Genomic DNA, 26,701 nt, shown 5'->3' with positions numbered 1-26,701 from the left:
TCAGCAGCCATGTGTAGCCCCTGTTATATTTTTTCTGACCCGGGGGTGCCCAATAATAGAATTATTACCTAGAGATGGACCCCGCTGACACCACCCTACCATCCCAGACCAGCTGCTCCGGTGAGGCCCTGAGCAACCAGGAAATTAAAAGGTTATTAATACAAGAGCTCTTAAGGCACAGCACACCAGAGGGGAGTTTGGATGCCCCTGCAGGCTTTTATATAACAATGATGTAATGTATTAAGCAGGCAAAACCCATCCCTTTTCTCTATATCAATGCCTTGCCCCAACCCCTTGCCACTCTGACAGGCCCCTTAGATGGGCATATACAAACTGACTTGCGCAGCCGAAATTCAAACGGACCAAAGCTGGTGGTGCAAGCTTCCACACTTTGCAGCAAAACAATGGAGCTCACTCCCGCCCACCTTGAGAGCAGAACAATCATACTGGGCGTTCAGGAAATCTCTGAAAACAAGGCTGTTCGCATAACTGCGCATGGGGATGTCGTTCCTCCTCTGTTTTTGACTTTTGGCTTTTTAGCCTCTCTCGCGTGTAACTGGTACTGTAACAGCGCCTTGATGCTTCCGGGTTTAGCATGCTTTATAAATGGAAAATAAATAAATACGTAAATCCAGTTTCCCCCTTCAGTGTTTGATAATGCATTAATCAGGGTAATAGCTACTCTTTGGGCAAACCCATCAATGAATGAACTTTGAACAAGTTCCTATGCACACCTCCCATGGGCAACATCCTTTCTTCCCCAGCCTCCCACTTCACAACAACCCATTGGGCCTCATTATGATACTGTCGGTAGCCGTGCTGGTTTTCCCGTTCGCGGGCGCTGGAAAATATTCTTCCCCTTGGGAAGCCGGATGCACCGGCACCATTCGTGAATGGTGCCGGTGCATCCGACATGCTCAGCTCGCGGGTGCCGGTACGCCCGCCAGGTCAGACCTGGTGGGTGAAAAGGCACCCGCAAGCAGAACTCGTAGTTTGCCGGTCCCGTAGTAACGGCATCGGTAGCTTAACAGCGCCGTCACTACCGGACCAGCAAACTTATAACGAGGACCATTGCCTGCTTGATACCACCTTGAACCCCTTGGCAGCTGCAGTCTGCTCTAAACTGAAACTTCCCCCTTCTATGTCTCCATAGTCCCATACCATGTCACCCAAGATACCGTACCTTCGCGGGAGGCTGCCATGGGTATATTTGCTGTTATTTGGCTCTGGAAACACTGTTCCTTGGTAGGGCTTTGAGAGCCCTGGTGTGCACATGGGCTGTTGAAGCCCTGATTTCCTCTGTGGAGGTGGTATTATTTGAAATGGGGTCAAATTTAAAAAGCTGTTCTGACAGTTGCCTCCACTTCAGTGGGGCGAATGTCCTGTTTAACGGAGGTTCTGGCCTTGATAATATTTTGTCATGCTTTTTCCATTTTGGCTTGGAAGGCATTTAAGACCATGTTAGAATCCTCCTCTGTGGGCATGAATGTAGGGGTGAGTGTTGCAGGTTTTTCAATACTCTTCAGACTATCGAAGAGTTTGCTAGTCTTATTGTCTGCATGCTCAATTTCAGAATTGAAAAAATCGGCCTTAGCAGCCTTAATTTTGTCTCTATATTCCTTGTCCTTTCTTTTTCAATTATTTTTACTATCCACAGATTTATCTATGATCCATTTTCTCTCCAAGGTCCGTTTTTCCTTCTTCAATAAATGGAGCCCTGAGGTGAACCATTTTTGGCTATTATTGTTTTTCCTAGCTAGCTTGGTTGTGAACGGTGCCTCTGACTCCACTAACTCAAGGAGATGCTTGTTGTATTTATCTAGAAGATTAACACACGAGTCATGATCCTGAAAAGAACCCAGTATTTTATCAGTACATGACTTAAGCAGTAGCTTATTTAGATTTTTAAAATTTCTATTAGCTACTTTGATGTGGGGATTATGCTTATGTACGTAGTAAGGCAGTTTTAAGTTGGCCGATATCAGATAATGGTCACTCCAGATACAGGGTGTGGTTCTGCAGTCTTGCAGGGATATATTATATCCACACATCCAGTCTAACTGGTTTCCCTGAGGGTTAGTGGGGTCCTTGTTAAGAACTTTAAAGTCAAGATTGTTCAATGCTTTTTCCAGAGTCATGGCTCCTTTGTCCTTCTTATGCCCTCGCCAGAGGTTAAGGTCTCCCATAATAACCGTGGACACATTGACGGATCTTAGAGTGTTTAAGTATGAACAGAGTTCCGATGAAAAGTCTGAGACCAGAGCCGGTGGTCTATAGATAGCTATTAGGTTGAGGCAGTTGTTGGGTGAGAAAACCAGTTTCAGGTGCAAAGCAGTACAATGAAGTACGAAGACTCTGCTAGAGGTGTGCAATGGAGGGAGGCCAGGCAACCTCTGAGGTTCTGACTATGTGGACCCACTAGAAAGAAAGGAGAAATAAAAGGAAGACAAATTGAAAACATCAAAATGGCGGCCAGGCAACCTCTGGGGTTCTGAAGATGGGAACCTACTAGGAACATATGGAAAACTAAAATGACTAAAGTAATTCAAAATAAATTAAATTGTCAAAAAGGTGTCCAGGCAACCAAGCGTCTGTGATACAAGGACATTTCAATGAACAAATAAAAAGAATGATTAAATGTAACATCTGGTAACACAGTCTAAGCTGTCTCCTCAGAGAGGAGAGAGAGAGGGGAGAGAGGGAAGAGAGGGGAGAGAGAGGGGAGAGAGAGGGGAGAGAGAGGGGAGAGAGAGGGGAGAGAGGAGAGAGAGAGGGGAGAGGAGAGAGAGAGAGAGAGAGAGAGAGAGAGATCTTGCTGTTGCACTCTTGTCGCCAGTGTAGAAGCGGCAAGGTGTTAGGAGCCTAACAACACATCATGCGTACCAGCTACAACAGAACTACAAGTCCCAGAATGCAAAGTTAAAACCGGGACTGGACTACCGTCTCCCAAATGGATGATGTTGTCAGGTATGACAACAACAAAGCTGTCCTGCATTTTCCCCACTAACCTAACCCACTCCCTGCTTCTAGCAGATCCACCCAGCATTGGTGTACAGTATTAATCCCAATAAAATAGCCTAATATACGAGGGAGATGAAAAACGACATTCCAAAAATATATTAAACAAAATACAAACTTAAGTTATATTAAGATCTCATCATTCACAGCCAAAACTTCATTACACAGTTTGCAAATATTCCTTCTTTTAAATATGTTTTTCAATTGTCTTTTTCTATTATTCATAATTATCGTTAGCCAGCTCTTCTGAGAAGGCTCTGATCACTCGAGTACATTTTATAAAAATCGTGAATTGCACGCAGGGGACTGGCAACAATACCACGATTAGCCCTCATCGCATGTGGGGTCTCCTACATGCAATTGTACAGGTCCACGAGGCTAAGAGGACTAGGAAAGAGTAAACGCAAGGCTTACCATCTTGTGGAAAATTAACCGCTGCCTGAAAATACGCTTTGCAGGCAGCATCTACTGAATCTGTTATCTTGAGCAGGTGCAAAATGGAGGCGGATTCCATAGAAATCCATTCGTTTTGCACCTGCATGAAGATTGCGTGCAGGCGTGCGAGGCGCACTCTTGAGATGCTGCTCCGTGCCCGTCCTCCGTCTCATCAGTGCTCCAAAATGAGTTGGCTCGTCAAATTTGGGCGTAAAAGCATTATGTCTCGCTGTTACACCTCCATTTAATGCGCAACCTCATTTTAATGACGCTGTCTCTGTGCCGCTAGCACGTGTCACGGCACATTATGAGCTCCTTTCCTTGCCCGACACACCCAGTGGGCCACCTCACCCACTTCCGAGGGTGGTCTGTGATTGCAATGACTTCCACTGTCAAGGCTTTAACATTAACCCTTTAAATGCTGAGCTACTATGCAAGTCTATGCAAATAGGAGGAGCATACTCGCCCTCAGCACTTACGAAACCAGGAGGCATCACTAAAGAACTGGGAGATCTTCACCCCAGGTAAATCCGCGCTTCACCATCTTAGGTTACGCAGCATTCGCAAAGAGCTTCACTTTCTTTGGCATGGCCTCAAAGCACCGAGGCAGTCTGCAGGTGTTTCATCAGAGGGCACTGGTCCAGCATTTCATTACATAATCAAAGCAGTCCATTGCACAACACAGGCAAAGGTAATGGAAGAGAAGACTAATTCAGTTTGATGCAAGACAGTTTCAAACAAATCTATTCCTTTCGACATTTTTTTTTCACTAATGCCAGATAACAAAAGAGCAAAAATAAAAGAATTGAGAAGCTTAGACAAGGAACACATTGGGTTCAGATGGCATGGCCTCTCCACGTGCTTCCATAATTTCCCTGCCTTATCTTCACCACTCACAATCCTTTGCAAAGCGCCCTGAAGCTGCTGTTAGCAGCGTACAGTGCTTTAAAAAATCCAACATTGATAGCTGTGGCCCTAAAATGGAAACAATCGGCGGCCCCTACCAAGAGAGAATGGCTCACAAAGCTGTGGGGTATTTTTACTCACGAAAAACTCTCAGCGATTGTTCATGACGCAATGGATTCGTTCTTGCTTAACTGGAACACGGTGTTGTTGGGTGGAGGTTCTGCAACCCTCGGACTGTAACAGTGAACCCTATGCAAGGTCTGGGCGTGGCCCCGGACCTCAGCTCTAGGCACGATTTCCTTGGAGCCTCCTCTGCCGATTGCAGAACCCAAGGTGCCAGTGGTCTCCTAAAGGCTTGGACTCAGTGCTATTTTCCTGTATGGCCCCAATGGTTGGCAGGGCTTGGTAGTCATAGTGCGGGGGGATGGAAGAGGTAAGGAGAAGGGACAAAAAAAAGGGGCGCTTGGAATGTCAGTTTATAAATTATGCCCTACTATGTTTCTGATTTGGTAAAATGTTTAATAAAAACAAAGAGGGGGAAAAAAAAGCCAACATTAAAACACTAAAAAGTCATGTTACTTTTAAAAGTGTGGCGCTCAAGTTTGAAGCGTGTTATGTTCGTTGGAATACGTTTTGTAAATGTTTATCTGTTAGGCTTTCATGCCCAGACGCTTCAGCGCTAATCTGTGCGTCCTTTAAAGGAAAGTAGAGCCTGCTACAAGGTGCCTCACCCCCTCTCTCTCTCTCTCTCTCTCTCTCTCGGCCTGGCAGTGGTTTCAGGAGGACAGCTGGCTGGTGGGCCTGTGCGGCGGAATGATCAGCAGCGTGGCCGTGGCCCTGGCAATGACCCCCTTCGATGTGGTCAGCACTCGCCTGTATAACCAGCCCGTCGACGAGCTTGGCCAGGTATGAAGGACCCTCGACGTCAGGGGGGATGCACTGCATGCCGTCATCTTGTGCGGGGAGAACGAGCTGTTAAGTGCAGGGCCTTCTTAAACACTTTGGGGTCCGGGACAGAGACACCTTTGGGAGCCCCACCATAGAAACAAAGAAATTAAGGGATACAGAATATTGTAAAGCTTTAAATTAGCCCCAGGATACAAGCATGAAAGCTTTGGTTTCTCAGTCTTGTATGTGTGTACCTAATCACCTCTTAGGCCAAACACGTTATGCTCACCTTTTGGGGTGGCTTCCTAGGTTTATACCGCTAAATACAAAGTCAGGCCCTATGTGTATAATCCTTTGCACCCCTAGATTGAGTAAAAGGTTGTTCTGCTTAGCATGTGATTTGGAATTTTGATTATAGCCCCACCATTCTACCTGCTCCTTTTACTATAATTTCCTAAATGTCTCCAGCCTTGTTCTTGCTTAGTAGTTTTGCTGTCATGTCTGTCCACGCCTTTTTGAAATCACTTTCCTTCTTGTGTCCCACAGCTAGCGTTGGGGCTGCCCTTGTATTCACTGCCTCACATTACAAACTCAACTTCGCAGGTCTACAAGACTGTGATCTATAGCTCTTGAGAGGTTTGGGACACCAGCTCCCATCAGCCATGGTCAGAAAAGATACTGGTGAGGGACCATGGCAGTCCTAATCCACAACAACTGGCGAGCCAAGGATTGCTCACACGGGTTCTAGTAGTACGTGTCTGCCACCCTACCTACCAGGACGTGTGACGTTCCTAGACTGTCTCTTATCGTTCTCAAATCTGTCTTTATTGCTATGGAGACGTGGTCCCCAAAAATGAACACAGTGGAGCTCATTTTCCAAATGCCTGCAATTTACGTAAAGGGGAACTTTTACATTTACACTTTGGCGTACACAGCTCCCCTTGGAGTAATTTGGATCGTTTGCACGGCGGAGTGCAAAAGCGGAGTGTAAAAGGGTGCAGTTCTTGCTTATATGCCAGCCTTTTGCATTCTGCCATGCAAAATGAGTAAACACACCTTTAATTTACGCATGGCAGTCAGGGTTTACAAGGGATTTCCATGGAATCTGCCTGCTTGTTGCTCTTTTTAAAAAGCAGGCGGATTGCATACGAATCCACACCATTTCCACTAGCCTGAAAATGTCCTGCTGGCCTAAATGGTAGTTATTGGCATGGTGAACCACCCCTCCTCTCTGCCATACAAAGCAAATTGTGCCTGTTGCATAGCCAGGAATATCGAACAAGTGGGGCCTGGAGATAATGAAATTGAGCCCACCACAGTGACATTAACATCTGTAAGTGCCCAGACAACGCTGCTGAGTGGGTATTTACAGATTTTGAGTGGACCTTGCCCACTCAGGCCCTCCCCTGTCTACGCCTCTGCAGTTGTGAATCTCTACCCATTAGTGTTTTCTACTTCCCAAGCAAAAGATCAACACAGGGGGCTACGGCAGCCTTCATGGCTCCAATGACTTCCCAAAAAACTTAAAGTCCCTCTTCTGACAATTGGAGAGACAGGACCATGAAATCGCAAAGCCAGGGTGTGTCTGACGTCACCCAAATCCTGCCCCTAATATCCAAATGCACGCACCCTTCGTTATCTGTCAGTGTGGAAGTGCGTGCTTTTCAGATCACTGCACTTACGGTTTATTTTTTGTTGAGACGCCATTAAAGCCAATGGGACTCCACCTAACACCTGCCATTTCCAGGCTGTGTGGCAAGCCGTGAGATTCGTAGCCTATGTAGGGGTTTTGAAGTGCCAGTACTTCTGGGAGAGTTTTAAAAGCTCCAGCCGTAGGCGGAGTGCGTGTATTTGGATATTGCGGGCATGATTTGGGTGATGTCAGACACACCCTGGCTCAGGTACCACCAGGGACAGCGAGCATCAGGGGGAGGGCCCAGCAACTGCTCCCTTGTTGCCAGTCAGCTGTCTTATAATATGGCAATAGATTCCTTTCTACAGTATTTTCAATCTGGGGCTTTAAACATAGCTCTCAACTCGCACGCTTTTAGCGGGTGTCACACGCCTTGTAAACAGCCGATTCACCCACCAAGCCTCCTGCACGCCCGTTGGCTTCAATTGGCTCTAACCCACCAAAAACAAAATCAGGTGATTTACTCCCACCTTGCCGACACAAATGGTTGAGAGCAATGGCTTTCAATGTGCTCATTGCCGTGCTCCTGTTACAAGATTTATTTACTAGAGCCCTTCAGCAAATAAAGTTTGTAATGCGAGCGCCAACGTGCAAATTTAAAGCAAAGAAAAACACCTGGGCGTTAATAGCCGCTGATTATCACGAGACAGGCCAGAAAGCTTAACCACTAAATTCCCACTGGAAAAAAGCTACACATTCTTCTTTGTCAGGAAAGGGCTTAACTGGGGCAACCTGTGTTAAAAGCTAATGAGGTGATAAAAAGTGGGCATTTAGTGTTTCAGCTCCCTGTTGGTTGGTCGTCTCATGATAAATTGCCCTATTAACCCCTCACTGTATTTGTCTCCATTATAATGTATGCACCACACGGATGCTCTTGACTGTTTTAACCTCTAAGCAAGGTGGCCCTGTGACAAATCAACTTCCTGGGCACCTGCGGTCCAGGGATGAATATCGATTTCTAAACCATCAATCAACCCCACACCTCTTGTACACCAGTAGGGATCCGAACAGATTGGAATACAAGTGAATTATAAGACCACCTTGTCCAATTTTGGTAACATGGACGGAACGGCAGGCTTATCTCCGCAAGGTTGTGGATCATTGGTTAGTTGCAACACAGCAAAAATACAATTATTACCCAATGATACAAGGGACTGTCCAGCCAAGGTTGTATAAAAATATCTACTTTATATTTTTACTACAACAGACAGTTCTAGCACACTACAATTAGAACCCACACTGTAAAAGAACACATAGGACGGACAGTTTCACGAAGGAAAGGGATGCACTGTGGATACTGACAGGAGGGTAGTTGGTAATGTAATCAGTCTTGTAGTTCAAGATGATTTGGTTCCAGCACCAAACTGGCAATGGGCCGTAACAGTCTTTAGGGGCCTTCTGAGAAGGACCATGTAGGGCAGAACCATATTGTACCTGGTGCTGAAGAAGTTCTTGGTGCTCGACAGCGTCGAGGTGGCTCCAGGGCACTTTGCAGCCTGTGAGACAGAGTTAGTGGAAGGACACATCTGCGGGTACCAGGCGGCAGGCAGTTCGGCAAGCCAGGCTGGACTGACATCTGCAGGCTGGCGGCACAGCGCCTCTGGGCCAAGAATCGTTTTTGTGCTGGCTGGCGGATCTAGAATGGTGGTTGAGGCGGCTCGGACGGCTCTTGTGACTACGGCATGACAACAGTCAGCGGTGCAGCCGGATGCAGTTCGTGGACCCGACTGTCTTGAAAATGCCCATAAAAGGTGGACGCTGGATGATGCTTGTGTGGAATTCCTCCTAGTTTCTTTGCAGGGCTCGTGTCCTTTCAAGGCAGACAGCCCAGAGCTCAGGAGAGTGGGTAGCAGGCAACGGCTTGTCCTTTGTCCAGAGACTCTCCGGCACTTCCCACCTAGGAAACTTGCTGTCAGAACATAGCAGGGCATGCTGTGTGCTGGCTGGGTACCAGTTCTGAAGCTGCTGGACGGGTCTTCTGAGTACGGTATCTCCCTCTGTTCCCTGGAAAATGTTTAGGCGAGGGATCTTGCTTCCCTCTTGGAACTTCTGGCCTTCCTTGACTGGTGGAAGATGTAAGGTAGACTGTACCTTCAGCTCGGGTCCAAATGAGTCCTTCTTACTCCTTGCAAAGTCTTCAGATGATCTCCTCAGTGTGGGGCTCAGCCCTCTTTGAAAGCCAAACGGGGCCCAGGTATTGGTGTAGGCCAGGCCTAACTTAAGTGAGCCAATCCTGGGTCTCCACCAACAATCTTCAGTGATGCTTCAGGTCAGAACCAGGGTGCTTGGCAATAGACCGGAAAAGATGACAACATATAGTTCTAAGTTCCACCAAAGTGTTTCCCTAATTAACTGAGCCCTATGCAGCGCTTGATCACAACATGGGCCTCCTTTGAAGTAGGGGGTTGCCGGCATACTTTCCGTCTCCTACAATTCACATACTTCTCTGCTCTGAAAGGAGTGGTTCCAGACAGGAAATTCACTGCCTGTCATACCAAGGAGGGGTGTTAGTACCAAGTTGACACTTTGCATTAAAAAGAGATGTCCCCATTGTCACTTCCTGCACCCAGGCCTTTCCTGAGGCCTGCTAATTAACATTCTTCAGTAGTTGACACCACCAGCAAGGTTTGACAATGGAGATGCAAATCCACGGGGCCTTGAAATTCTAATCCAAGCCCCATCATTTATTCCTTTTAAAGAAACAAAAAAAGCCTAGGCAAGTACACTCTTCCTGTGCGGATGGTGAAATTCCTCACAGGCCCCCACCAGCCATTATGTTGAATTGGGCCCCCACACTTCTTCAGTCGGCCCTGAGTACCACTGCTTCTAGCGATGCGAGGAGCACTCCTTTCACTGACTCGACGACCATTGAGCAGACCTAGCATTAGCCCTCTATCCCATGAAATTTCGGGCTATGTTGATTTTACTGGACTGACCTACAGAGCCGTGGAAGGACAGAACAGGGCACTGACAGGAAATTGTGCCTGCAGATGCACTGTTAACTAAGGCCCGGCAATTACTAATGTAAAGTACTTCCTTGTTAGCACCCGCATGCCTATGCATACATTTGGGGCAATTGAAATCATGGCTGGGTGTTAGCACTTGCATGTCAGTGGAGCGATTGCAAAGGTTGGGGGCACATGAGAGAGAGCTCATTCTCACAGCAGTTCTTAAATTGTTAGTTTCAGACTTGAAGGAGAACCTTAACTGCTTGTAACATTGAGGTTTTATCACAATAGTCTCATTAGAAGTGTAAAGAAGTTATATCCCTCCACACAAGTAAATGCGCCCCTCCCCCACAGTCTGAAGTTGACCCCTCTCCTCCATTTTTATCTATTTCACCTCAGCCCCAAAGAAACACTTGCATAGAAAGCACACACAATCTACTAACTATGGTGTGGAAACACAGTGATAACACATTAGGACGGTCTAGGCCGCATTTATTGCTAAGGGGGGTCATGGTGTGCTTGTTGGTTGAGCAGGGGGTGGGGTAGCTGTGTGTTGAAAGCCATCAGCTATAGTTACAGGCAGTGAGGCTTTCACGTCGATTGACAGAGGAGGAGGTTTAAACGGGAATTGCTTGAACAGAGAGCATCAAAGAAGTGCCCTTGTCTCTAACACCACTTGATGTCTGTCTCTCACCAATGGCGCAAAACTATTGAGCTGACTGGCTTTAACTTCATGATTTGCATGCAGGGCACTGCAAAACTTCAGGAATCGTGAGCGTACCAAGTGTTAAACACTGTGGGCACGATTCATGGGAATGGGTGCATAGATCCCGCAAGCTGTGTGCGAGAAGGACTCTTTGTGGCCCGTCGCGCATAAGAAAATCTGCGCACCACGCATATTCATGGAATTGTCCATGCAAAGTAAGGAACAAGTTACTTACCTGTAACTGTTGTTGTCCAGCATGGGTCTGGCATGGATTCACATGCTCATGAATATTCCCCGTCGTCAGGCTGGGAATCCTCGGTAAAGAAAAAATCGGTATCAGTTTAGTTTCTGATCTGTCTTTCTTAGTAGTAACCAATCACTGATCTCTGGGTCATACTGCCCCCAACCAATGACTGCCCTCTCCATAAGCCCCGCCTCTGGCAGCCATCCTCAGATTTGGTAGCACACCAAGTGGCAGTATGACCAAGTGAAGAGCCGCAGAGGGGTATGTGGGAGGGTTCGCATGTGAATCCATGCCAGACCCATGCTGGAGAACAACAGTTACAGGTAAGTAACTTGTTCCTTCTCCAGCATGGGGTCTGGCATGGATTCACATGCTCATGAATAAAAGAATACATAGCAGTATACACATGCACAACCACGGGAGGTGGCAACAGGCTCAACATTAAGCATCTCTTACCTCCTCACCAGGCTCACCTTAAGCGAACAGGTTGCGCAGCACTGCTTGCCTGACCTTGGACTCCTCCCTGGAGTCCCGATCGATGCAGTAGAATCTTGTGAAGGTGTGCGTCGACCTCCACGTAGCAGCCCTGCAGATGTCCAGCAGGGCCACACCAGACAGGAACGCCGTGGTAGCAGTGATCGCTCTGGTCGAATGGGCTCTCGGATGGCCGGGCAGCAGTCGGTTTGCCAACCGGTGACAATGCATGATGCAGCCGGAGAGCCATCTGGAAATGGAAGTCTTCGAGAGAGCCTTCCCTTGATTCACAGACCCAAAGTTCACGAACAGCTGTCACGTTTTCCGAAAACTCTTTGTGCGGTCCACGTAGAACTTTAGCGCTCTAGCTACATCCAGCGAGTGCAAAGTCCTCTCGGCCGGCGTCGAAGGTGACGGAAAGAAAACTGGTAACACCAAGGGCTCGTTGAGGTGGAAGTCCAACGGCACCTTGGGCATGAAGGAGGGGTGCGTCCTCAGCACTACCCTCGTGTCATGAAAAGTCAAGTATGGAGGCTTGCAAGATAGGGCCTGAATCTCTCCCACTCGTCGTGCAGAGGTGATGGCCACGAGGAACGCTGTCTTCCATGACAGGAACTTCAAAGGCGCCGAATGCATAGGCTCGAATGGGGCTCCCATGAGCCTGGTCAGCACCACATTAAGCTCCCATGCCGGGGCAGGGGCCTTCACCAGCGGAAATGATCAGAATAGTCCCTTCATGAATTCCTTTACCAGGCGATGAGACGACAAGGACGCCCGTCTCTTAGTCCTGGTGTATCGGGAGATGGCAGCCAGATGTATTTTTATGGAGGCATGAACCAGTCCAGCTTTGGCCAGCGACAGTAGGTACGGCAGCACTTGAGGGGCCGTAATCCGCAGAGGGTTAATCTTCTGTGCACGGCACCAGACAGAGAACCTCTTACACTTATGACCGTAACACTTGAGAGTCGAGGACGCCCTGGCCTTTGCAAGAACCTCTCTGCAATCGGCCGGGATATCGTACCCTCCAAACTCTAGTGCTGCAGGAGCCAGGCCTGCAAGTTTAGCGACTGTGGGTCGTGAGGGAGAATGGCGCCTCCTTCTCTGTAGAGAAGATCCGCGTCCGTAGGCAGCTTGACTGGTGGGGACGTTGACAAGTCCAGAAGGTCCGGGAACCAGAGCTGCCTCGGCCATGCGACGAGGATCATCCTGCATCTGGACTTCTTGAGCTGGTTTATGAGGCGGAGCAGCAACGGCTACGGAGGGAATGCGTATAGAAACGGGCCATCCCAAGGGAACGAGAAAGCATCGCCCATGCTCCTCGGCTGTGGGAACCTGCTGACGAACCTCTGGCACTTGGAGTTCGTCGCGGTCGCGAACAGGTCGATCTGGGGTTTGCCCCATCGTTGGAAGAGTCAATCCACTTGGTCCTGGCACAGTTCCCACTCGTGGACAAAAAAACCCCCGAAGGGGAAGAGTTCACATGGAGGAGTACTATATTAATTTAAGTACCCAATTATAGGAATAGAGGTGGAAAAGAATAGTGGCTCAATCATAGCAGATTCATATTTTCATATTTTAATAATCATCGCAAAACATTATAAAATTGCATAATATGTAAACAGTATAACAATAAAATAGATGAATTAATATTGGTATAAAATATTTGTACCAATCTAATACATTAAACCATTCAGTTGCAATTTAATTACCACAATTCATGACCCAGTATTAATCAAGGTAAAGCATCACTATCTTCATGTTTTTGAATTTCATTCGAATGATAAGGATGCTATAGAACAGGAAATTACTGCCAATGGAATAAAGTGCTAGGTGCAAAAGAGTAATGAGTACCTAATCAAGATAAAGCATCATTGTCTCATATTTTTGAATTTCATTTGAATGATAAAGATGCTGATTGAAAAGGAAATTGCTGCCAATGGAATAAAGTGCTAAGTACAAAAAAGTGGTAAGTGCCTACTGTACATAATTGATCTTCAAATGTCATTACAGTTTCGGCGAAATCAACCTATCTGGCTCAATTAAGTGAGCCAGTAGTCGCCTTCTTTAGGGCGCACTATATGCTGTAAATGTTGATGCTAAACTTTTGACAATAACACAGTAGTTCTCACAGGTGAAGCTTTAGACAATTCAAAAGACTTGGTTGTAGATCTTGAAGTCTGTTCGAAGCCTTAACCCTTGGCATGAGTGCAGCTCCCTGCTGAGTGAGTCCGCGATGGTGTTTTTTATTCCGGCCAGGTGGAAGGGAACCAGAAACATCCCTTGGGCGACGGCCCAATGCCACAGATCCTGGGCCTCCTTGAATAGGGCTGGGGATCTGGTGCCTCCTTGCTTCCGTATATAGAACATGGTGGTGGTGGTGGTGTTGTCGGTGAAGATCCTCACCACTTTGCCCTTGAGGGACGGAAGGAACGACTTGAGAGCCCAGAACACTGCTCGGAGCTCCAGAATGTTTATGTGGAGAGACCTCCCCTCCGGGGGCCAAAGGCCTCTTGCGTGGAGGTCTCTGGTGTGGGCCCCCCAACCCTCCAGAGAGGCGTCCATTGTCATCGTCTCCTGAAACGCCGGGATTTGAAATTCTGTGCCTGTCGTGAGGTGAGCACGGATGCCCCACCAAAAGATCGCCCGACGGAACTCCTCATCGAGAGGGATCCTGTCCTCGAAACAGCCCCTCGCTTGGAGCCAGCGGGAGTCGAGAAACTCCTGTAGCGGACGCATCCGAAGTCTGCAAAGGGGTACAAGGTAGATGCATGAGGACATCATCCCGAGGAGGGACTTGATGGACCTCACCCTGGCCACGTCCGTGGCTAGCAGGTGCCGCACCTTGCCCAGGATGGTCTTGGTCCTCTCCTCTGAAGGGGAGGCCAATTGCCCCACTGTATCGAGTTGCTCCCAGAAACAGTGCTATCTGTGATGGAATCAGGTGGGATTTGGGGTAGTTGATGGCGAACCCCAGCTCCGTGAGCAACCGGACGGTCCTCGCCGTGTGTTCGACGGCGAGTTCCCTTGTCCTTGCCCAGATTATCCAGTCGTCCAGGTAGGGGTAGACGTGGATCCCCTGCAGACGCAGCCGCGCCGCCACTGGTACCAGGCACTTGGTGAAAACCTTGGTGCCGACTTTAATCCGAACGGTAGGGCCCTGAATTGGTAGTGGCGTCCCTGAACCACGAACCTGAGGAACTTCCTGTGCCTTTTTAGGATAGGGATGTGGAAGTTGGCATCCTCCAGGTCCAAAGACGATAGGAAGTCGCCTTCCTCCAGCTGTCCCAGCACGTGCTGGAGGGTGACCATCCTGAATTTCTGCGCCTTGATGTACTTGCTTAAGCGACGCAGGTCCAGGATGGGGCGCCAACCGCTTGTCTTCTTCTTGACGAGGAAATACCTTGAGTACACTCCGGAGCCCCGGAGCCCTCTGGGGACGAGCTCGATGGCACCTTTCTTGAGCATTGCCTTTGCCTCTGACAGTAGTTGAGGGACGTGATTCTCCTTCCTGGCCACGGGAGGAATGCAAGGGCACTTTTGGAATTCCAGCGAGGGCACTTCTTTTGGAATTCCAGCGAGTGCCCATTGGCCAGGGTGTCCAGCACCAAACAGTCGGAGATGGACTCCCACATGCTGACAAACTTCGTCAGTCGGCCTCCCACCGGGGTGCTTTGGTGGGGGCCCGACAACCCGGACGGGTCAGTCTTGCTTGGAGGAGGCCTTGCCGCCTTGGCCTCCTTGGCGACGGCAGCGGAAACCCCCTTGCTTGCCGCAACCTCTGTAGGCCTCCTGAGAAGAGGAGCGGGCCGCCTGGCGGTAAGTGGAGGAGCCACCGCTGGATCCTTTGGAGGCACCCTGTCTGCCTCCGGAGCTCCGAAAGGGCCGCCGCTGTTGAAGTACCCCCAGGGCCCGGGCTGTCTCCGAGTCGGTCTTGATGGCCTGTAGGGACTCATCCACCGCCTTACCAAAAAGGTTGTTTCCGTCGAACGGCATGTCCAACACCCTGGTCTGGACGTCCTGGCGAAAGTCTGTCGCCTTGAGCCATCCTCGTCGTCGGAGGCAAACTCTGTTGCCCAGTTGGCGAAATCCGGTATCAGCAATGTCCGTTGCCACCGTTATGGCGTGATCCGACGCCACCTCGCCTTCCTGCAGAATTTCTATGGCCTCTGCCCTTTTGTCATCAGGCAGGAAGTCTAGCAGGGGAGCTATCTTGAACCAGAACTCCCTGTCGTAGCGGGCCACAATCGCTAAGGCATTGCCTGCCTTAATCGTCATTGCCGCCGACTAGATGACTCGTCGTCCCATAGAGTCCAACTTCTTGCCCTCGCTGTACGGCGGGGAGGTGGAAGTTGAAGCTGCCGCACCCGCTGCCTTCTTCTTAGCCGCTGCTGAGATGACCGAGTCCGGCGTGGGGTGGGCCCGGAGGCACAAGGGGGCGGCATCGGGGACTCGGTACTTCTTCTCGTACCTGTCCCTCTTGGCTGGTGTCGTGGAAGGGTTCTTGAGGACAGCAAGCCCCTCCTCCCAGATGTCATCGAGTAAATGCACTGCGAGGACTGCCTTCCTCTTGGCCTCTCGTCGTTGGTACAGAAACCCATCCCTTTTCTGTTCTTCAGGGCAGAGCTGGTTAACATGGCGTGGAAAGAGCCAATTTCGTCGGCTGGAGACGCCCGCGGGGGGGGGGGGGAGGGTGACGACGGGATGTCTGCTGTGTCATCGCCGCCGTCATCTGTCCCCGTCGCTGTATCCATCGCCGTATCCTCTCTAGGGTCCGGCGAGGGGGATGAGGGGTCCACCGGTTTCGCAGGCACAAAGGGCGGAGCGGGGTGGACTCTCCTCGGCTTGTTAGGAGGGCTTCCCGACGGGCCTGTTTCTGATCCTCCGTCGGGGTCCGTGGTAATCTCGTCCTTATCTCGGTGCATAAGGATTGGATTGCCAACAAAATGGCCGCCGAGCTATCTTGGGGCTTGGGCAATGGCTGCGACGGACGGGGTGGCCGTTCCACTGGGCCCTGTTCGTCGTCGTCGCTATCTTTGATCACGTCAGCAGGGACCGCCCCCTGGGATCGAATCTTCTCGAACCTCTCGTTGAGGCCTATGAACCTCTCGTTGAGGCCTATGAACCTCTCGTTGAGCCCTAGGGACCTCTCGTTGAGGCCTACGGACCTTTCGTTGAGGCCCTTCTCGGTTTCCACCAGTTCCTCCCCAGAGGCTGATTCCAAGTCTGTAACGTCCACCGCCCCCCCCCTCTTTTTCAGCCGGGGGCTCCACGGGGGTCTTAGCGATGGGCTGGAAAGAGGAATCCCTCCGCAGTGGCAGGGATGCTCTGGGCCCGGCAGGCGTTTCCACAGGCATAGTCACAGCCGGCTTCACCTGGGTTGCAGCGACCACTTCGGTAGAGGCCTTTGCCCGGTGGATCAAGGCCCTCACCACCTTAGGTGTGTCCTGGGCCTTCGCCTTGGGGGGAGGGTCAGCGCCTCGCTCCCCCTTTGAGATCGACCGGGTCCACTCCAGCGGCCTACCCGGGTTCTCGGACTTCCTCTTCCCCGAACCAGAGCGCTGGCTCGTGGTCGAACGTGCTGGGGAAGTAGCGGCCTGCTTGGCAACCAAAGAGCCCGACCTTTCGGCGCTCCCGGTGCCGGCAGACTCACGGTGCTTGGCCTTCTGTTGGGCCCCCGTCGCCGGGGCGCCCTCACAGGACTTAAAAGCCTGCTCAGACTTCTTCTTCGCCATCTCACCTGCTGTGCCCTTCTCCCGCCAGGCGGCGAGGCGGGAACGATGATCTTGTTTGGTCCGTTCCGAAAGGTTCTTGCAGAACGCACAGTCTTTCTCCACTTGCGTCTTGTCCTCATGAAGGCAGTAGAGACATCGCGAATGCTCGTCCTCCTTGAAAACGTTCTGTAATCCGCATCCAAGGCAGCACCTGAACAGCTTGGATCCGGGCGTCGAGCTTCCCTTGTCCTGGGCCATGTCCGTTGAGGTAGGCTGCAGTTCTTCCGGAATCCTCCAAGAAGTATGAACTCGACAAAAATTTCAACGCAGTAAAAAACTCGAGAGCTAAACACGAGGACTCCCAACACTTGAGCGTGCAGTAAAAATCTGAGGATGGCTGCCAGAGGCGGGGCTTAGGGAGAGGGCAGTTATTGGTTGGGGGCAGTATGACCCAGAGATCAGTGATTGGTTACTACTAAGAAAGACAGATCAGAAACGAAACTGATACTGATATTTTCTTTACCGAGGATTCCCAGCCTGACGACGGGGAATATTCATGAGCATCTGAATCCATGCCAGACCCCATGCTGGAGAACCATATGCGCAAGTCGTGGCTAGAACGCCCACGGCACACCCACACGCAGAGCAATTCCAGCCATGGAAACCGACCTTTGCGCACTCCTCGAACGTGAAGCAATGCACCCCGGAAAAACTGCTTATGTACACCAACAACCAGGCCAGCACCCCAGTGGGGGTGCGTGGGGTCCTCTGTAACTATTCCCAGCACCCCCCTCAATATGCATACCATGTATTGTAAAAATCATCATTTTCAGGTACACATGCATGCAAATCCCCATAAACCGTTCCTGCACCCAGCTACACTGCTTACGAGCACCCCCAAGTGCGTTCGGAACCCCAGCTGCGTGCACACACCTCTAAATCCAACACCCAATGTTACCTCTGCGTGGAGATTCCTATGCGCAAGTGTATGTACGCCTGACTTCGGGTGGTGGATAGATCAAGTGCCTTGCGTAGCCATTTCCTTGACGAGAGGTTGCACGGACCGATCCATGACTACGCTTAGTTATGTGCATTTGTGGGCATGCGATGGACTGCCTGTGGGCTATCCCTCGTGATGCCCTCATTTTCCCTTGCTCTTCCCCATTGTGCGTGTTCTGTCCTCTACTCTGGTCTATGCGCAGGGCATGCCCACGCTGTGCAAGGTGTCTTTCGCAAGGCACTCGGCCACTTGCAGAGACGTGCCGAGCCTGCGCGAAGTCCCTGCGAATTAATTAAAAAGTTCAGCGCAGATGATTCCATGAATCGACAATCTCAGTTTTGCGTGCGGTTTGGCGTGCAATGTCCCGATTACCGTGCAAATAATTCCACAAATCACACACTGTTTTTCTTTTGCTGGTAGAGGGGTGCACACCAGTGTGGAAATCTCCCTATTTCCCATTCCCTAAAGGGCAATAGTTTGGTCTTGGCCTCAGAACCATTAGGCTGACATGTGACCTGGTATTGGATAATCCCAGTCTGAAGTTCCCTCGCACGCACCACAGCACCCCCTGGCTGCATGATTTGTCCAAAGTCCTTCCCGTAGTGTATTTGTAATTGTTTATTTGTTGAGAGCTTATACACAAGTGAAGTGCTTCAAAGTGCTTCAAGGCGGGAAGGGAACATGGGAGTACAGTAGTCATTCTTGGGCCTTGAAGATTCTGAATGATTTACAACAACAGCTAGCATGCTAGGCCAGAAGCATATATACTAGTGAAGTGCTTGACACAGATTGCAGGAGCAAGGGGGTGAGGGGAAGAGGGAGAGGAGCATACAGGTGAATAGAACAGTACTGACCTGACCAATATTTCAGGGTTGCTTGGTAGTTGGTCATCAATGCACCTATGCATGAGTATGTCAAGCCACAGCGCAGCTAGGGAGGGCAGGCAGAGGGAGGACTGGGCATTTTGACTTGCAAGGCCTAGAACATTCAAAGTCAAGGAACGTGCAAGTGTGCAAAACAGGAAGTGCGAGGGAGGGGAAGGGGGCAAGTGCGCCCTGCCCAGCCGGGGCCTGGGTTAAGTGCTGAGTGAGTGCCCCTCTCATGGAGGATATTGCAGTAGTGCCTGGCGGAATGGGGAGGTCTGGAGGAAAGTGCGGACTGGCGGGGGAGCCTGGGAGCTGTGAGGCTCTGGAGGTGCACAAGGTGACCAGTCAGCTAACTGAGCAGGTTGGGGAAGAGAAGGAGGGAGGGAAAAAAGAGAGGAGAAAGGAGGATAGTAGGGGAGCGGGAGAGAGGAGGAGGAGGAGGAGGAGGAGGAGGAGGAGGAGGAGGAGGAGGAGGAGGAGGAGGAGAAGAAGAAGTAGGTCTTGAGGAATTCCTGGATTTAAGGAGGTCAGGCTCAAGATGGAAAGAGGTAGGTAGGCTGTTCCAGAGGAAGACACCTGCAGAGGAGAAGGATCTACCCCCAAATCTCTGGAGAAACAGCTCACCCGCAGAGAGTTGGAGGAGGCCGAGCAGAGGGCTCTAGAAGGAGAGTATTTGGGAAGAGAGCATTGTAGATAGTGTTTGTTGTAGATGGTTTTCCTTTTCCATGAGTCCATCTCTGCCTTGCTCCCTTTGGGTGATCTCTTTTGCCAGGCTGCTCCTCTCTCTCTAAAGATGGCCTGCTCCTCTTCATCTCTTGCACCCACTGTCCAGCTGCTCCTCTTACTCTCTCTCTCGCTGTCTTAAACACAGTCTCGATTTCTTCCTTTCTCGAGTTGTCTCTCTCTCTCTCTGTGCCCCTCTCTCCAACTATGCCTCCTTTCTCAGGCCACCTGTCTCTCCCTTCCGCTGTCTCTTCTTACTCACCAGCCACCCACTGCCTCCTTACTATCACATCTCTCTCTCTTTCCTTCTTCCTCATGGTAATGTTCTGGGACGGGAAAGGGTTAGTATCTCCACTGCTATGTTATTGCTTGCACCCTACTGTGGTGACCTTTGCACCCCCTGCCCCTTAACCCCTCTGCTTGCGGGTCATATGCCTTCAGATTACGCTAGTTTGAATGGATCTATGTGAACATTTTGCATCGGTTACTGTGAATGCGGAAATATCGAATAATTTACAACACATATTTGTGAAGAGAAAAGCGGGGGTGAGGGGGGAGTCCCCGCGCAGCCCCACCCACACCTTTCACTTTAACGAATAACCTAACTCACGCCCCATCTATATTTTCGCATCAGTTGGTTGTAAATGATGCAATATTTTCGTATTCGCAGTAATGGCGGGCGCGGTAATGTGGTGATGCCGTTTTAATAGCTGGGTGTGAGTGCCAGGCATGAATCACCTTGTCATAACAATCCCGTAGCCTTAGGTTCTCAAAAAAAGATGACATACAATGGCCTGCCATACACCCAAAGGTCATGTTATGTCACTTATATCACTACAGCTAACCCTATGATTGTGCTGGCATGATGCCACCGCCATCGCAACCGTGCCTCGTTGTGGTCTCTCATTCTCTCCCCTCCCCACTCTGAGGCGCCATCACTCTTTCATTTAATGTCCTGTCCCTTTCCCCAGCTAATTCTCTCTATGGTTGCGTCTGAGTGTCTGGATACAGAGGGCAGGCTTCTATTCAGCGTAGCCCCTCTGTCCTGCCGCAATTGCTGCGTCTTTCTACTGACACTGCTCCCCTAAACATCCGTTATCTGTCAACAGTGCCAAGACGCCCCTCTGGGGGTGAACAAGCGTTCTACAAATACACCTGTTATGTTCTATTATGTTATGGTCAGCAACATACCTCCTTTTAGTTCAGGCTATTAGGTGGTGCTATGGCGCTTGCGCCACCTATAAGCCGAAGCTATTGCATTTGAGTACAGATAGGGAGGAATGGCATATGAGTGACACATAGCTTGCCGGTATTGTTTGGTTATTTGCCCAGCCATTGACTGCCCATAGCCATGCTAATGCCTATGGACATTCCCACCCAGCTCCTGCCCAAAACACTTCCTCGTGGGAACTCTTTGAGCTTGCTTTAATGAAACCCTACCATCAAACTTTGCGCTCAAAGCAGCCTTCTGACATTTGTCTTAAATGAAGCTTTAAAACAGCTACTAGTGTAATAAAAATGTCTTAACCAGGTCTGCCCTGAGCCACTTGATTCATAAACACTATGCGTGTCCTTCACTGAAGGCCCCTTAAAAACAAACACTGGCAAAGCCAACTGTTTTAGTTTGAGTATACATTTAGACTTTTACCAGCAATGCTGTTAGAGGCCCAGATAATTGTATCATTTTGCTACTACGACCATCAATAGCCAGTTAATACCCCTATGCCACTGTCTGGCGAGTGCCTTTCCCATGCATACTCAAAATCCCACTCTGTCGGCATTGTCAATCCTTGTTCCTAATTTGCTCTTAGCTTGAAGTTTGCCTAGTTATTCAGTGACCAAGTGTCTATTTGAGATCTTGCCCTGTGGATGACTGACACCTGCTATAAAGGCTGTCAAACGATCATCCCCTGAGAGCAAATACCTTTTGCTGCTCTCTAGACGTACATTATTTCTGCATCTCGCTCTCCCTCTTCCTGCTATGCCCTATTAACCCACCCCACGCTCTTTTCCTTCAGATCCGCCAGAGAGCCAGGGGACCACTCTGGTGGTGATAGTGCGCAGTATAAATGATCTTTAACATTAACATTAAGATCTCTGATCTCAGATTCTTATAACCTAATGTAAACCTCTCCTGGTCTTGCAGGGAAAGCTGTACCGGGGCTTCATGGACTGCTTCCTGCGGATCTGCAGAACGGAAGGCTTCTTTGCACTGTATAAGGGGATGATGGCCGCCTACGTGCGCCTGGGCCCGCACACCATCCTCAGTCTGCTCTTCTGGGATGAGCTGCGGAAGCTCACTCACCACTACCAGCAACACAGGGCCTAGAGGCTCCAGTCACTTTGGACCAGGATTCCACATGGACTACCTTTCTGAGCCCATCACCCAACATTGACAATTATTTTCAACATGAGTTGGAGGATTTTTTCAGGAACTGCTCAAGGGAAACAGAAGGACCTCACTGTTGGGACAGACGTGTGCACTATTTTTACAGAACTGGTGTAGCTTAAGAGCCATCCCGGTGGTGTATGGGGGGCTTCCTTTCACAGCACATCTTGCTTTCTTAACCATCACTTGACGAAAACAGAATGGCCTTGCAACAGAATATATAAGCGTTTGATGGGAGAGAGAGGAGGCAGCGAGGGGTCAGTTGAGGTAATTGAAAAATATCAATTGGCACGAGTGAGATGACATTTTGAAATGAGGATGTGCACTGCCCAAGTACAGAATGTGCACTGCCCATGTTCAGGATGTGCACTGCCCATGTTCAGGATGTGCATTGCTCATGTTCAAGATGTTTGTTTTCCAAGTTCACAATGTGCGCCTGCATTGCCCATGTTCAGGATGTGCATTGCCCATGTTCATGATGTGCGTTGCCCAAGTTCAGGATGTTCGTTGCCCAAGTTCAGGATGTGCATTGCCCATGCTCAGTAAGTGCATTTCCTATGTTCATGGTGAGTATTGCTTATGTTCAGGATGTGCGTTGCCCATGTTCAGTATGTGCATTGCCTATGTCAAGGAGTGCATTTCCCATGTTCATGATGTGCTTTGTCTAGGTTCAGAATGTGTATTGAATATGTCGAGGCCTTTGCCGTTGACTTTGTGATCAAATGTTCTGGATTTGGATAGCAGAGTCCAACATGCCCGATTTTGGGGGAAGCTGTATTTGATTCGTGCGTTTCATGGTTAGTTCATAATATTTGTCTCTTGTAACATACCCAAACGGGACTCAGCAACTGATTAAGAAAGAGCCGTGTGTGATGGCTGAACACCACTGTCAGCCACCAGGCCTTCTGTGACCTTAGTAGTCGATGCCTTATTGGGTGGGGCATATAACCTTCACGTGCAATGGGACCATACACGCGTCCAGTGCACACCAAGTGGGGCCTGTCAGGTGGTTCTTGGGAGACAGAGGAGGGAAAGGTTTGCCATGATCAATGCTTGTGCAGTGCAGAATATACGTGTGGGGTGCAATGTGTGTCCTTCAGCAGCGGACAATTATATGAAAAGGGAAAATTAATGCTCAATTTGAGTGTGTGCTGCAGAGCAAGAAGGGATATGGCGAACCACAGTTTTCACAAGGCACTCATGCACGCGCACACACATGTCTTATGATCGTAGGTTGATCGTATTGACCTAGTATTTGAGGCACTGTCTTGTGTAGGACGCGTTTTCAGTACATAGCAATAGGTGGTTTCAGACGCTAGCCGTGGTGGATCAAGGGACACACACCTGCATTGTTAACTTTGAGACCCTGGGGGAGCGGCTACTCTCATGATGGGGCTGGCTGCTCACGTGATTTCCGGTGGGCGCATACCACGTGCATCTGAAAAGATGCGTGATTGCGTAAAAGGATTTGGCTGAAAAGCAAAATTGGTGCAAAGGATTTCCTCGCTAGTGCCCTGCAGTCTTTGATTGGATGCTAATACTTCAACCTCAGTTCATCAATAAATCTATTTATTTTTCATGATGTTGTCATTTTGTTGTCCATTCGAGGTTTGTTCTGATGTGACAGTTATTGGAAGTGTGCCCACAATAAATCATGAACACCCACAACACTGGGGCCCTTCCAAGAAAAGGTTACTAGGCCGACCTGCACTTTTCAATTGCAGCACAATGGAGGTAGGAGACTGACCACTACTGTTTATGGACTTGTATTGGTTCTTAATTTAAAATGTAAAAGATCAGCACGCTGAAAAACGAATATTTCCCTTTCATCCATCTGCAAGCCTAGAAGGCTATTGTGTGTGTCGCTGATCTAATAGTGCAAGCCGTACACAGCCAAATGAAAACTGCTAAAACCACAACACTCCACAAAACTTCTACAAAAAGCTCCTATTTGAGAAGTTTTTTCTCTCTGGAAGAAGAACCCAACACACTGAGGACACTTTCTCGGTTCAGGGGAAGCGGTGAGAGGGATGCAAATAGGCTCTGCAGGTAGGGTGACCCGTTTTTTTATTTTCGAAATCTGGACATGCCACTGACATAGAAGTAGGACTACAGCTTCAGCTGTGAAACTATAGTCCTACTTCCATGTGTGTAGCTTTCCCCGTGTCATGTTGCATTGCCCGGGGTCCCGAGGCTATTTTAAGTTTAAAAAACCAGTCCGGGATTTAGGTATCGCAAGGATACCATCCCGGTTTTGGCAAACCGGTGGAAAAGTCATGATATCTGGCCAAAAACCGGGATGGTATCCACCCGATCCCCAAATCCCGGGACAGGGTTTTTAAACTTATAAAACTCTCGGGATCCGGGACAGAGGTGCACATACCCGGACAGTCCCAGCAAAAACGGGACGTCTGGTCACCCTATCTGCTGGGGTTCTGCAAATTTGACAGACCTTGTAAGCGATCAGAAGACAATATCGCAGGGTCTAATACTGCGTTTGTTACTTGCAATGTTTTGTGAATTATTAGATAACTACAGTAACACAGTAACAGTAATACATGCCAGGTTCAGGAGCACTGCCAACCAACCAGTGGCCAGCATTCAAATTTTAGCATTGGCTTTGTTCTAACAGAAGAAGATCATTGATTTGAATCTGAGTTGCCCTTTCACAGAAAAAAGGACGGTTTCAGAGGCAAAGTGATGTGTATTCACCGCAAAAGAAGCTACTAAAAGGGGACATTGTTTAATTGTACTAACATTGTAAAGTGACTCTTAATTGTACAGCTTTCATTTTTAAAGATCACTTCAAGTTTATATTGTAGTCATAAAGCAAATGCTACTCTTGTCTTACCTAGAATAACCATGTACATTATTTTCTGATAGAAACTCAAGATGAACGGTTACACACCCATTGTCCTCTTTCAGAAAACTCTATGAGAAAGACTGAGGAGATAAATAGCACCAATGAGTGTTCCTGGCTGGTTTGTATAAACATTTTGGGAACTTAAGAAAGGCCACCAATCTGGAAACAAATATGTCCGTGATAATATGGCTGTATTCTGAATCAATAGTACATAACACACACTGAGCTTGGTGCACATTTCCTTTTCCACAACACTCACACGATTATTAGATGCCTTTTGGATATGTGTGCAGGCTCTAGTCTGCCTTAAGTGCCCCTCTAACTCTGAGCACCTGTGTCTGTGCGCTAGCCAGTCGATGACCCACTTACGGAATCCCTGTAATCCCACACACTTGCAGGGATATCTATGGCAAATCACACAAAAAAGTGCTTGGATGAACTTTTTTAGCATATCTTTTTAATACGTTACATTGAACTTCTTATGCCCTCAATACTGGTGCATTATGTATATGTATTCTAAGGATGCCTACTGGTGATCACCAGTGGCCAGTCCAATATTGATCTGAGTTGTACCTCAAGTGAAGAACAAGAGTAGTATATAACAAGTCGTTTATTAAATAGAGTGCAAGAAAAGTGCTTATTCAAATACTCAATTATTTCAATTGCACAAACAACACGCTGATAGGCAACACAGTCGACACAAAAACTAAAACAAACACGATGGAAGACATTTCTTGTAAACAATTGAGTCAAGTTAAATAAAAAGTAAATACAATACATACAATATTAAAACCGCATAAATGGTGGATCTCAATCTTATTTGTCAATGAACAGTAGACTGGAATCTCGGTATGGCATTCCCGATTCCTTATTGTAATGCTGTGTACCGCTGCATGCTCATGCACGGCGCTGCTAGCTTAAGTGCAGACCAATTCTCCCTAAAGTGTTCAGAAGCAAGTCCAGCATTTGCTGCAGTATGAATTGTCAGAGGCCCAAAGAAGTGCGAAGTGCCAGTGAATAAAGTGCAAAGTGCCTAATAGCTAAGGTAATTATAACATAGATGAGCTCCATCCAGTAGCATTTTACGTAGGGTAGAGATGTGTTTGCTTCCCTACAATAGGTCAAACAGGCTGCCCATAAGGGGGTCCTACAAAGACTATTCCATAGACTTGGCCACTGCTTCCGCGTTGCACTGGTTAGGTCCACATATGTGTCCTCTTAGGATTGCAGTGTGCATGTGGAAATCTTGGAATGGCTCAATTCGACCATCCACAAATGAATCTCAGCAGGTGGCCAGGCCTCTGTTTGCCCACTCCATGTGGCGTATCCCACCAGTGGTACTTGTTGTGACACCTGGACTTACCTCTGTTGGTTTCAGTGGGTTGTATGGGTGTTTCATATTTTAGTTTAAATAGCATTTTGGTCCAGCCTTCCAGTGCTCTCAACATCCAGACGGGACAACAATCTGCCAGGGGGGAATAAGGGGTCTGTTTGTGGCCAACAACATAATTTCAATGTCGGTTCCTCTGCAAGTCACTTTAGTTCAGCCTGGAGTTGTGTTGCTAAACAACAGAGCTTGTAATCGGGAAGATGTCCTTAACATAAGGTCTTTTAGGTGTTGTGAGCGATAGATACCACGTGTCTCTTAAACACACACACAGCAGGTCTCTGAACACCTTACCCAACATTTTAAAGAAGGGCAAAGGTCTTGAATATGGTATATTTTCCAATAATTACAGTAATATAGAGGGTGCCGCCATCTTGGGCAGGGAGCGTGTAGAGCAGAGCTGTGAAGATCATTTGATCCCCTCGGATAGTCCTCCCATTGGTTGCATTG

The 26,701-nt window shown here is 48.8% G+C and overlaps 1 protein-coding gene across 1 annotated transcript in view; it reads left to right on the top strand.

Annotated features, from left to right (window-relative positions):
* SLC25A34 (solute carrier family 25 member 34) overlaps positions 1–22,089 on the top strand; it is a 183,808-nt gene extending 161,719 nt beyond the window's left edge. The window contains exons 4-5 of the mRNA XM_069610319.1: positions 5,131–5,265; positions 21,759–22,089. Coding sequence (XP_069466420.1) covers positions 5,131–5,265; positions 21,759–21,941 — 318 coding nt within the window. The 3' untranslated portion in view covers positions 21,942–22,089. The remainder of the gene's footprint in view (positions 1–5,130; positions 5,266–21,758) is intronic.
* Positions 22,090–26,701: the final 4,612 nt, after the last annotated feature.

This window comes from Ambystoma mexicanum, chromosome 8 (genome assembly GCF_040938575.1).
Source record: "Ambystoma mexicanum isolate Mex_15411 chromosome 8, UKY_AmexF1_1, whole genome shotgun sequence".
NCBI classification, from domain to species: Eukaryota; Metazoa; Chordata; class Amphibia; order Caudata; family Ambystomatidae; genus Ambystoma; species Ambystoma mexicanum.
The sequence above is the reverse complement of the archived record's forward strand: the minus strand, read 5'-3'. Positions and strand labels throughout refer to the sequence as shown.